At 38.2% G+C, this 13,506-nt stretch overlaps 2 protein-coding genes across 4 annotated transcripts in view; one reads left to right on the top strand and one right to left on the bottom strand.

Moving 5' to 3' along the window:
• The window catches only part of bcl2l13 (BCL2 like 13), a 59,329-nt gene extending 57,862 nt beyond the window's left edge, over window positions 1–1,467 (bottom strand). Inside the window, exon 1 of one of the 2 annotated variants that reach the window (XM_088341048.1) lies at window positions 1,322–1,467. The gene's annotated coding sequence lies outside the window, so the exon portion shown is untranslated. Of the gene's footprint in view, window positions 1–1,317 lie in introns of both variants that reach the window. The other variant, XM_088341049.1, reaches the window with a different exon arrangement.
• A 205-nt stretch (window positions 1,468–1,672) lies between these two features.
• The window catches only part of atp6v1e1a (ATPase H+ transporting V1 subunit E1a), a 28,394-nt gene continuing 16,560 nt past the window's right edge, over window positions 1,673–13,506 (top strand). The window contains exons 1-3 of one of the 2 annotated variants that reach the window (XM_088341050.1): window positions 1,676–1,854; window positions 2,061–2,126; window positions 6,984–7,093. In XM_088341050.1, coding sequence (XP_088197176.1) covers window positions 1,822–1,854; window positions 2,061–2,126; window positions 6,984–7,093 — 209 coding nt within the window. In that variant the 5' untranslated portion in view covers window positions 1,676–1,821. Of the gene's footprint in view, window positions 1,855–2,060; window positions 2,127–6,983; window positions 7,094–13,506 lie in introns of both variants that reach the window. The other variant, XM_088341051.1, reaches the window with a different exon arrangement.

Here is a 13,506-nt window from a genome sequence, read left to right on the forward strand (position 1 = left end):
AAACGGTAAATACAAATATTTTTGGGGGGGATGTCGAAAAATATCCGGACATTGCTGTAAGTTAGATTTTGTATTGTGTGCGTCTTTTTCTGAGTATAGGACATTACTGTAGTGCTTCTTTCCGCCGCCACCGGTGTGTGGTGGCAGCAGGAGAAAGAAAAAATTCACTTCCTCTTTGTGTGAACATTCTATACTGTATCTCCAGAAGAACTTTGACACTTTTATTCTTTAATATCTCGTGCATCCACTCAATATGGTTGGTGTAAATGTAAAGAAGAGGCTAGCCGTTTAATTTGAAATGAAAGTGAAATATGGAAGGTTGACGCTGTTGAGAAAATGGTTGGATTGCTTTTTTTCGGACACTTTTCACCACGGAGGTTTGAGTTGCCTAACTGTTGAAGCTCATTTTCCAAAAGTAAGTTAAACTTAACTTTATAGAACATATTATTTTATGAAATGTTTACTTTTAAGTACAAAACAATACAGGTTACTCATTAAAGCCTTAAACATACAAAATATCACACAGAAGAAACTTACGAACGATTGCCCAAAACATATCTCGTTCGTAAGTAGGGCAGAGTCGGTGTGTATATACATTATATTATAATGGGATATATATATATATATATATATATATATATATATATATATATAACGTTTTTCATCAAGTCTATTTTGTCTATTTTGTCCTTAATATGAGAGTTTTAAAAATGCTATAAATTCTGGGGGTGCCTGGGTTGAATTTGGGGGTATTGAGCACCCCCAAAAAAGGGCTGGTTACGCCCATGCTGGAAAGTATATACCTTTTCCAACTCCCTTTCGAACACGTACAAAATGTTCAGAGTATGAATCGATCATCCTGGAGTGATTTTTTTGATTCAGCACATGTTGAGTTATATTTTTCCTTTCTATAGTTGCATATTATTCTTCTTACATGTTTGAAATGCATTATTATTATTTAATAAATTAAAAAAATAATAATTTAAAAACAAAAACAAAAAAAACACAATGATATTTCTGTCATAATGACAGGAGCACACTGGTTGGCTTATAAGGTGGCCTTTATGGAGAAGCATTCCAAAAGTCATGGTAAAGTGAACCCATTTTTAAACGTAAGTCTCGATTCTTGATCCCCAGTGACAGAGTAATTCAGTGGGGGGGGAAGTCAATATTTAGTTCCTCTTCAAACCACGACTCACGCGCATGCAACAGCCACAAAACTGTTTTGTTAGCATAAGGTACATGTATTTTTTATTTTTTTTTTTGCTAGTTCGGCAGCTTCACTTTGATTGAAATAAACGCAAATGAAGGACACACCTACCGTCCTTGAATGGCAATCAGGTGCTGAAAAAAACGGGAGGCCGAAGGTGAACTGTGCAACACTCATGCAAGCTTAGATTTAGCACCGAACCGACAAGCACACATAAGACAGTCAGCAGCCTATCCCAGAGGTGACTACAAGTCAGCGAAAGTGAAATGACGGCATTGTTTTTTGAACCTTCAAAATAAAATATTTCCTTATTTTTTATGTTTTATACGGATGTTTAACGAAAAAAACATTTTACATTTTCATATTTATACAATCCTACAAGTGCTATATAAAAGTGATTTAACACGCATTTTTCTGCAATAGTAATATTCTACTCATTTTAGGTTGAAAGAACAAACCGGAAATCAGGTTAGTCTTATTTTTATCAAGTTTGACGTTAGCGAGCAGAAGCACCAAGTCCAGTCGTGCTACAGTGCAAGTGACACTCAACAAGAGTAACTTTTTCTAACCACATAAAACATTAATAAGCATTATTTTTATGAACAATCGACATGGCACTTTCTGATGCAGACGTCCAAAAACAGGTAAGAATGACGATTACACTCCAGCCTAACAACAGGAAATGATCATGAAAGTTAGAAAATAAACAATAACATTGAAGTACAGTTAAAGCTGCCTGATGATCGTATTGCTCTTATAATGTCTCGTTATTTGTAGCTTCCAGTTGTAAAAATCTTAACAGGGGATTCCTTTGAATTTGACGGCTCTAAGTTTGTTTTGTCTGTGTCAGATAAAGCACATGATGGCTTTCATTGAGCAAGAGGCCAATGAAAAAGTTGAGGAAATCGACGCCAGGGTAGGTTGCCCATCCTTGAAATACACACATACACTTCTTTGTAGATGTCTAATTATTAGCAGCACCGATATTTGGTAATTTTAAGGATATCAGTGTATGCATTAATTCATTCGATAGGTCTACTATTTAGACTCAGATACAGCCAAGCCTCTCCTTCCCTATCTCCTTCTCTTACCTCCATCAGCCTTTCGATTGGAAAAGCGACCGGGGCAGAGCCACTGAAGACGGAAGAGTAACGTTAGAGCAGAGTAAACAACGGCAGCTCTTCTAACTCCTGATTCCTGACATGCCTGTGAATCAAGACCTCCGATAATATATTACATTTTTGAGTAAATTGAGTCTGTCGTAGAAAAGTGTGTGTGTGATTAAGAGATAGCATAAAGAGTGTATTTAACTTGTTTTAGGGAAGCACATTCAATTGGAGACTGACATACTAGCTCTTATCATAACATTAGTTTGTCAATCAAGCATGTTTTTTTTGTGATTGATAGAGAGCATAAAAAGTGCACTAAGTGGAAGGCTGGGTGATTAGCTGTTACCATAATATTAGTGTGGGGATATTGGCTGGAACCAATAGGCAGAACTAATGTGCCTGTGTTAGGAGCAGACTAGGGACATTTAAGGTAGCGCCCGTTCCCAGAGACAGTATGTCTAGAGGTGCCAACGAGCTTGAATGTAAAGCAGTCATACAGACAATGTATAGAACATTGTTACAGGAGTGAGCAGACTATTCAATTTGCAAGCTTAGTTGAAATTTCCATGCACTTTATGTTTGTTGGCATACCCGTTCTCCAGACAAAAGCTAATTCTTTAGCAAATTTTATTTAACTGTGTGTCATTTGATGACTTCATATAATCTCTTTAATAGTAATAATGCCAGAGCCTGTGTTCCATATAAATCTAGATATAATACTTAAAAATTGTCTCCCTCCTGCTGTTACTTTTGGGTGTTGAGGCTCATTTTGACCGTCATTTTCGTCCTAAATAATAGTGTTAGAATAAGGGGTAAGCTAAGTCCTTTTGTAAAAATGTTACAAAATACTGCAAACCAAAAGGATATCACCGTACTTACCTTCAGCGCATAACGCACTGAGTGAGAAAGCAAATGCTGTATGCAAAGGTCCGGCCACTTATACCGCTAACCCAATCAAATTGCTCTGAGTGGTTAACTGGTGTTCTGGGGTGTTTACAGTTTGTTTTGTAGATGTTCATCAAAAAGTATTTCAACTGTGAACATACATAGTTTAACGAGCTTCCAATTAAAGGATTTTTAGCAACCTACTGCCAAAATGGGGTGTGTTGGTGTGACACCCTGATTGTAAACTGTCGTTGAGAATGTGCCCTATATATGGACTAAACCATCTGTAAACTGAGTGTTGCTTTGGTTTTATCATGTAACAAATTTGGGATCTGAACAACTACTCTTTAAATGCCATAGCTAAATGTGCAATTGGCTTTGGGCAAGACACTGAATCTCTAATGCCCCCAATAAGCAGGTCGGTGCCATGCATGGCTGCATGGCCACTGTTGGTGTGTGATTGTGTGTGTGATTGGGTACGTGTGAAGCACATTGTATAGCGCTCTGGGAGGTCTTCATTGACTTGAAAAGCGCTATATAATTGCAGACCATTTACTTTTATCTCTGAGCCAGATTAACTCATAAAAAGAGCCATATACTATTTGTGAGCCATAGTCTTACGACCCCTGATCCAAGTGATGTTCTGATTTACTGTTAGAAGACGGCCATGAACCTTGCCCTCATTCTTATCGAACCACCTGCAGTATTCATTTTGGACAAAGAACTGGTATAAAGCTGATATTTTGGTAATTTTCTAGAGCCTCAAAAACAAATCGATAGAATTTATTAAAATCGTTGATTAAAAGTGTTGGCAACGAATATGTTCATCAATTCGTTGTGTCGTGCAATTTATGCATCACTCAGCGCTAGACCTAAGGTTTATGGCCCGAGCCCGAACCCGAAACAATTTCGGGCCGGGTCGGGCCTGAAATGTCAGTCATACGGTCGGGTCGGGTCGGGTTCGGTCTTGCTTTTTTTTTTTTTTTTTTTTTTTTTTTTTTTTTTTTTTTTAAATTAATTAATAATTATAAATATATGTTCATTAAAAATATATACTTAAACTATGTATGGATACTAGACCAAGGAATATAGTAAATCAAATAAATATTATTTGTGTACAATTAGTTGTGATTGCGGAAATCATAGCGTACAGTGACGTTGGTGACTTTTCCATCCGCATTAACAAACGCATTTTGTAAAATACGATCGCGCTTTATTGTTTAAATAAACGCGTTATATAGACTAGAATCTCCCAATTATTATAATTAGCTCGCTTTATTTTGTTTTAAAGCGTATTATATAGTATACGATCGCTTTTGTCGGAAGCGTACATTGACGTTGGTGACATTTTCATCCGCGTTAAAAAACGCAATTTGCAGAATAAAATCACGCTTTATTGTTTAAATAAACGCGTTATATAGACTAGGATCTCCCAATTATTATAATTAGCTCGCTTTATTGTTTTAATAAGCGTTTTATATAGAATACGATCGGGGGGGGGGGGGGGGGGGATTTGCATAGGAGTCGGAAAAGGGCACAACACGTCAACACCCGCTTAATGAAAGTGCTGCGCTAAAATCTTAAGGACGTACTACTACTGCTGTGGATTATGGCCCAATGATCAAGTCGTCAAAATGACGGACGCCCTTAAATGTTTTCGCTACCTCAAAAAAAAAAAAACGTCAGATTGTCGCTTAATGTAACATCTGCAGTGCAGACACAGAAATATAAAAGATGTAAATGTTATACAGTTTTATTTAACTTAGGCCTAGATGTTGTAACAAAAGGCAGAGTTTAATTTGTTATCATAAATCACCCCTCCTTATAAATAAAATATGTAATTTCGGGCCCCCTCGGGCCGGGCCAGCAAATCCAGTTAATTAGTCGGGCTCGGTCCGGGTCGGGTTTAATACCCCTCGGGCCTGCGTCGGGCTCGGGTGCTTTTTTTTGGCCCGATTTTACCTCTACTCAGCGCGTCGGGGAGCCAGTGCAAGCGAGGGGAATTAAAGCGCTACTTTCAAAAATTAAATTCAACTCATGTACACTACAAACACAGCAAAAACAGCTCGACTGAAGTCCGCAAAAGTGTGGGAGCATTTCACAAAACAAAACGTCACTTGCGAGCTTTGCAAAAGTGTTGTGGCATGGGGGCACCACAATAATAAGCTGGCAGCTAAAAATTATCATGGAGTCGCCAACGAGGATAAAGGGAGCTCAGTAGCAGGGTAGGCCACCACATTATTTGTTTTTGGCATTTTTTAAGTATGGCAAAGTAACTTTTGTATTTGATTGTAACGTTTGCTTGTTAGCTGATTAATGTGTGTGTGTGTGTGTGTGGGGGGGTGCATGTGAGATACTTTTCATTTCAGTTAAATCACCCTAAGCAGTGAATAATTGTGCTTAAAAATGATAAACTTTCACATAATGTTGGTAATATTAACCAGCCAATTTTAGTTTTCTGGCAAAGTTCAAGTAATGCTAGCGTTTCCTCGTTAGCTGATGAATGACTGAGTGTGGGTGTTTGTATGTGAAAGGAATGCTTTTTATTTCAGTTAAATTAATGAATGAAGTTTATTTAGGCACAGCATAATAAAGTGTATCAACCAATAATTTACAAAAGGCAACAACAAATTATTTGCACCAAACAGAAAAAAAACAGATGAACAATACAATAATTATATAAACATATGCCCAAAGGGAGGACGCTGAATCAGAGGCTTTTAAGTGCCCACCGTTCTTACCCTTATCCTTTTAAGCAGTGTTTAATTGAGCTTAATAAAAAAAACTCAGATTACACTCAGTGGTGGTAATAAATTTCAGAGTAAGCAAGTTTTAATTTTCTGGCAAAATCCTAGAGATAATTGTGTCCTTGTAAATTGTGCCATAATACATAATCACATTTTACTTTTTCATCTCATTCGAAAACAGCAAACAATGACAATCTTCATAGTGAAAAAGACAACATGCACACCACAGCACGCAGCTGTCATCATTGAAATTATCCTCAACATGATTGACATACTCACATTTTTGACTTGCAATGTAAAGTTCTTGAAGAGTGAATGAGGTATCGAGCAAATTTGTGAATGGTGATGTTTACTTTTTGCCTCTTTAAAATCATGGTAATGGGTTTTCAGAGTTGCATTTTTTTCTTGTTCCTAATGCTCATGTCCCTTTGCACTTTATGAAAAAGTCAAGTCATGTTTATTTGTATAGCCCCTAATTACAAGGAGTCTCATAGGGCTGCAAAGGTATATGATTGCAGGTGTATATCATACATTTGTATGTATCTTTGTTGTTATTTTACAAACACTTTGACTTTTTATTGTTTAATAATGTGGAATATTCTGTTTTGTGCACTTTTTTTCTTATTTGTACATCACTTCAATATTTAAATAAAGAAGAAGAAATTAATGTGTGTTTTTTTTCAATCCGATTTATCAGTGATTCGAAAAAATAACCGACAGATTAATTGATTATCAAAAGAAATGTTCGTCGCAGTCCTAGAAATTTCCACTGACTTTGGTTTCATTTTTGTCATAGCCCACCCTTCTGGCATATAAAGGATTGTCAGCCGTTTTGCACTTGTGAAACAATGACTAACTTGTTGTGTACTCACAAGCCCAGACTATTTAATTGAATTTGTTTATATTTTCATTGTATCAAAAACCTTAATGGAATTGCACAGATGTTAAAAGGACACACCGAGGCAGAATAATTCATCCTCCAGATTATTTTTTTTTTCCAATAATTTTTTTCTTATTATCATCTGTTTGCAGGCGGAAGAAGAGTTCAACATCGAGAAAGGTCGTTTGGTCCAAACTCAAAGAGTAAAAATAATGGAATACTACGAGAAGAGGGAAAAGCAGATTGAGCAGCATAAGAAAATGTGAGTCGTTTGACTTGCTAAAAACACTGTGCATTATTTCCATGTACTTGTTTTATAATAGCCAATGTTATCTCTTTTTATATATTGAATATTATACATTCAATTCCTATGTTTAATGAACAATTCAAGATGCTTTACAGTAGTTACTACTGTAGAATTTACAGTGAACGCATTATTCATTCATTTACATGTTCACACTTTGGTAGTGGTTAAACTACTACTACTTTAGACAGGGTTCTTAGGGGTGCTTGAAATCCTTAAAAATGCTTGAATTTTAATGTTTTTTTCAAGTTTTGAAAAGTGCTAGTAAATGCTTGTAATTGTTTCCATGTTTCTTAGATTAGGTGATCAAATAAGGGATTTAAACTCGTTTCATGGTTCCAAATTAGGACTGGGGCCAGAGTGAGAAACTAAGGTTTAGGCTCCTTATTAGGGTATTAAACTATATGTAGGGCTCATCGTTTCTTGTACATGATTCAATTGTTTGTTTGTTTGTACATGATTCAAATTGAATCGTTTCTCCGGCGCCGTCACGAATGGCAGCCACTCCAGCAGCTCCCGTGTTATTTTCGATTGTTCTCAGCTCAGGGATGCTGCTGGAAAAGTGAATTTCCCTTCGGGGATGAATAAAGTATCTATCTATCTATCTATCTAAAATGGGTTCAGAGCTAGGGTTTGAAACTGGATAAGGGCTAGGGTTACAACTAGGGTTACAGCTAGGGTTAGGTGTAGGTTTTGGGTTAGAAACTAAAGTTTGAGTTCTATATTAGAGTTTTAAACTTATTTTATGGTTTCAAGATCAATTAAGGTTTTGTTTACAGTTTGAACAGATGAACAATACAATAATTATATAATTATATATATTATATACAGGGTTAGGGGAAGGTCTAGGTATTGGTTTAGGTTGAGAAACTAAAGTTTAAGCTCCATATTAGGGTTCTAAACTGAATGTAGGGTTCCAAAGTACATTTAGAGTTAGGGTTACAGTTTGAAACACGGTTAGGGCTAGAGTTACATCTAGGGTTAGGTGTAGGTTTGAGGCTAGGAACTAGAGTTTAAGCTCCATATTAGAGTTGTAAACTGAATGTAGGGTTCCAAAGTACGTTTAGTGCTAGGGTTACGGTTTGAAACCGGGTAAGGGCTAGAATAAAAGCTTGAGTTAGGTGTAGGTTTAGGGTTAGGTGCTAGTATGTGGGCTGTAAGTTAGGGTTTTAAACTGATTTTAGGGATCCAAATTTAGTTGAGGGATAGAGTCAGGGTTTGAAATCAAGGTTTAGGCTTCCGTTCTTTTGATCAGCACTGGATTTCTTCTTTTAATGGTACTGGAAAAAAATGCAAAATTGGCTTAGAAAGTCCTTAAAAAGTGCTTGAATTTGCCCATAAAAAAGGTGTATGAGCCTTGTATGGGGCCACTGCTATCCTGTGGCAGACTGACAAAAATAAGGCTCCTTTTCATTCCTAAGCCCCTCCCCTACCAGTACCAAACATTCTAGCACCAGTGTGAATAGCACCATAATCATTTCTCTTTTCATCTGGAATCTCCGGAATCTTTTACCAAGACTCTGTGACATTGGATGAAGTACCCTGGATTAGTCATTATTCAAAAGCTGGGTAGATTTACAGATAAACATTTACAAAGTAAAGCTTTGGTTGTTTATTTCTTTGCTTCCTGCCACCTGGTTGAAGGCAGAATAGTGACATATCTGTCTGTCCGTCTGTCTGTCTGTGTCCGGCCGGCCGGCCATCTGTCATTCCGTACATCCGCCCGCCCAAACACCTAAACAAGTTGAGCACCTCGGCACCCAAGTTGGTCATGCTTTACTCCCTCCAGATGAAACGTGACAAAACAAAAACGGCCATGTCACTCGGGTCAGGGTGACACAACACACTCTTCTGTTCAACAGCAGGGCCCGACAGCTTTCACTGGTTTACCCTTGCTGCATCATACAGGTGCCCTGCCCATTCTTTAGAACACGTCCAAACATCCCACTATCCTTTTACAACACCTCCCCACTCATTCCTATCACCAACAAGAGCTCTAGCTTCCACTATATTTAGACCTTTTTCCTGCAGTGCACTCATAACACCATCCATCCACGTCAATCGCGGCCTTTCTCTTGGTCTCCTTCCATTTACTTCTGCTCTGTAGATCGTCTTTAACATTCGCTCCTTATCCATCCTCTCCATGTGTCCAAACCAACCGAGTACTCTCTTATCCACACGCATGCTCAGTTCCACTACTACTCCAGTTCTGTCTCTCACAATTTAATTTCTCAACCTATCCAATCTTGTCACTCCTAACATACTCCTCAAACACTTTATCTCAAATTCAGAATAGTGACATTTACAGCCTATAAATTATGTGTAGGTCGCATGAATGCGTCTCGACTGTTCGTACAGCAGTCATATTCCCAAAGATCACATATTTATCTGATTTAGGACCACATATAAAAGTAGCCAAGGTCCGGTACGAAAAAGATGGATAGGTGCCGTTTGGACGGACTTTAACAGATGGACAGAGGTTGTGTCTGTGAAAAAAAATCAGATTTCCTTTCAGTTTGAAAATAGCCTGAGTCACCCTCTGTATAAATATCCTCGTTTTGGAAGAGTGGCTAGAAGAAAGTCCTATATACCATAAAAATGCCCATTTGGTGTTTTCTAGAGGCCACATGGGAGAAACAAATCTCGTGTGGAACAAGGTGCTCTTGTCAGATGAGACGGAAATGTAATATATTGGGCTAAATGCAAAGCATTACGTTTGGCGTAAGAGTAACACTACACATCACCCTGAAAATATCGTCCCCACTGTCAAACTTGATGGTTGTAGTATCATGCTATTGGGTTGCTTTTCTTTAGCATGGACTGGGAGGATCGTGAGAATTGATGGGAAGATGGATGGTGCCAAATACAAGAGGATTCTGGCAGAAAATCTGTTGGCGCATGCAATAGTCCTGAGAATGGTGCGCGGGGTCAAATTCCAATAGGACAACAACCCTAAACATGAAGCAAAATCTACGATTGAGTGGTTTTAAACTAACAATATAGAGTGGTAGTACGGTCAAGCCAAAGTCCAGACTTCAAGCCAATAGAGCATTTGTGGAAAGATTTGAAAAATGCTGTGCTCAAATGATCACCATTAAGCCTTAAGGAACTTGAGCTGTTATGTAAGGAAGAATGGGCACATATTTATATTTCAAGATGGGAAGAGCTTGTAGTGACATACCCAAAAAGACTTGTGGCTGTGGTCGCATCAAAAGGTTGTTCAAAGTATTGCGTCAAAGGGGGGCAGTATTTTTGCAATGCTTCTTTTCTTTTGTAAAGTATTTGTTAGCACAGTATAAAATGCTGAATACATTTTATTTATTTTCACGATTGTGTCTCACATAAAGTTGATTCTTGGAATTTTTTGGGGAGTTTGTTCTATAAGCCTGAAGGGTGAAATATTACAATATGTCAAAAAGTTTACTGGGTGGCCAATTATTTTGCAATGCACTGTATAAGTTTGTTCACTTTAGATCAAACTCGAAATCCAAATAAGATTTTAAATTTGGCTATTTGGGTATTTAAATGGTATTTTAAATTTGTGTAATTTGTAACCAGCGTAGCTTCTGACAATATTCTTATGGGTGCTTAGAATCCTTGAAAATACTTGAATTTTAATGTTGCATTATCAAGGATTAAAAAGAGCTTCAATTTGGGGCAAAGTGATCGTAAATGCTTGAAATTGTTTTATGTTTCTCTGCAAGTCTGCTTCAAATGACCCTGACACTGCTCTCGGGTGGCTAGCCTTGCCATTGCAATTCTTTTCCCCTTTTGATTAACTGCAGCTGCCGTTAATTTGTATGGCATTGTCCTATGAAGCGTCATTGCCCCCTACGGGTTGTGCCAAAGAACTGGTGCGGGCTGCACCCAAACGGGGCTCTAGGACAGGGGTGGCGAACACGCGGCTCAAAAGCCGCATTCTTAGAGCCGCATGCAGCTCTTGGCCAATAAGAATGCGGCTCTTTGCCTCATCATATTTTCTATATACTGTGGTCTTTGCCTTGTTTCATGTTTAGATTTTTTTTGTGTGTATTGAGGGTGGACACTTTCCTTGAAATCAACAAAAGAACAATACTTGTTGTATTGTAAGGAGAGGAGTGTGTTAACAATATGTTTTTAATTGTGTGTGTTTGTGTGGGTCTGTCTGTCATGGCAGGTCAGTGCGTGGTGTGGCTCTTTGACTCTCACATTTAAAAATTTCGGCTCTTTGTGTCAAACCTGTTCGCCGCCCCTACTCTAGGAAATGTGTATTAGTGCAAGGATTATGTATCAATGATGGACATTTATTATGAGCCATGCAAAAAAATCCACAAATGGCATACGGTAAGCCACTAAGGAAGACAGCTCTATTTAGAAAACCGGCTCCTCAGGCTCCCAAACAGCTCCTCAGATATTTTGTCGTTTCAATGATATATCATCAATAATAAAAAAACATTATGCACCAAACTATTTGGTAATAAGTAATTTCACATGCTTTGCGGGGATCCTAGAAAAACACTTGAAATATGTATGAAATGTTTACAGATCCAAATACAAAACAATTTGAGCTTTTTACACACTGAACAGATTTAAAGTCGAAAGACACGAAATAACGCCGAAAATGCAAAACAATAAAATAAAAATATTGACTCTCTAGTGCTAAAAAGAAATTATAAAATGCAAAATAATTTTTTGGGGGGCTCTTCAACAAGAAGGCGGTCACATGTTACTCCCTCTAGATCAGGGTTCTCATACGCTATTTACTTAGATAGATAGATAGATAGATAGATACTTTATTCATCCCCTAAGGGAAATTCACATTTCCAGCAGCATCCCTGAGCTGAGAACAGTACAATAATAAAGCCAAAAGAATACAATATACAAATACCCAGTGTGACGTGCAAATGCCCACTGTAGCGTGTTATATAGAGTAACTAAATAGTGCTACACAGAATACATATTGCAGTAAGATTCGGTAATATCCAATGTAGGTGGTGTGGTTTAATGTGGGCCTTTACTCTGCCGGGTGGAGTTAAAGAGCCTCATGGCATGAGGAAGAAAAGATCTCTTCAGTCTGTCCGTAGTACAAGACAGTGACAGCAGTCTGTCGCTGAAACTGCTCTTCTGTCTGGAGATAATGCTGTGCAGTGGATGCGATGGATTGTCCATGATTGACCTCAGCTTTTTCAGTGCTCGTCTCTCAGCTACTGTTGTTAGGCTGTCCAGCTCTTTGCCCACAACTGAGCTCGCTTTCCTAGCCAGTTTATTGAGACGAGAGGCATCCTTCTTCTTGACGCTGCCTCCCCAACACGCTGCCGCATAGAAGAGGGCGCTTGCCACTACTGTCTCATAGAATATTTTCAGGAGCTTTTTGCAGATATTGAAGGAGGCCAGCCTTCTGAGGAAGTAAAGTCGGCTTTGCCCTTTCCTACATAGAGCTTCTGTGTTGGCAGTCCAGTCCAGTTTGTTGTCCAGCTGCACACCCAGGTATTTGTAGGTCTGGACAAATTCTACACATTCTCCCTTGATGGTTACAGGAACCGGGTGAGTTCTGGTTCTCCTGAAGTCCACCACCATCTCTCTGGTCTTGGTGGTGTTTAGGTGCAGGTGGTTTGCGTCGCTCCATCGGACAAAGTCCTGAATCAATTTCCTGTACTCCTCCTCCTGCCCGTTTCTGATACATCCCACGATCGCAGTGTCGTCGGCAAACTTTTGCACATGGCAGGACTCAGAGTTGTACTTAAAGTCCGATGACTTTGATACTGTCGGAGCCAGGGTATGTGTAAGGTTGGCGACAATCGTATTTTCCCACAAGAAAAGTTCTGATAAAAATATTCTACTGTTCGCATATATCTTTTTAATAGATAGAGTACTTTTTTTCTTTTTTGTCTTACATATTCAACTCATTTATTATATTACTATTGCACCGTGTTTGTAAACAAGTGTGGCGTAGCCAAGCTGCGACTGAATTGTTGAAGAAGAATGGCAGAAATCATGTCAGTTTATAGCAGCCCATTGACACAAAAACTTTATAGATACTTTGTACTATTTTGAACTGTACATATGTGCTAGCAGCAAGATAGTGACTTTATTTTAGTCATCAAAGTCAAACGTTCTTTTGATCAGCGCTGTATTTGTTCCGTTGGGGGTACTGAAAAAAATTGGAAAAATTAGCCTTGAAGGTGTTTGAAAAGTGATTGAATTCTGCCATGAAAAAGGTGTACGTCAAACCGCATTCTTCTTTTAATGGTACTAAAGAAATTGGAAAATCGGCTTTGAATGTCCTTAAACAGTGCTAGAATTTGGCCATAAAAAGGTGTACAAACCCTGTTCTGAATTTACCGGTATATCCCAGATTTCTGTTTTTCTTTGAGGAAAATTAATTTTTAATT

This window comes from Urocampus carinirostris, chromosome 7, assembly GCF_059441175.1.
Source record: "Urocampus carinirostris isolate Australia breed hairy pipefish chromosome 7, RoL_Ucar_1.0, whole genome shotgun sequence".
Classification (NCBI taxonomy): Eukaryota; Metazoa; Chordata; class Actinopteri; order Syngnathiformes; family Syngnathidae; genus Urocampus; species Urocampus carinirostris.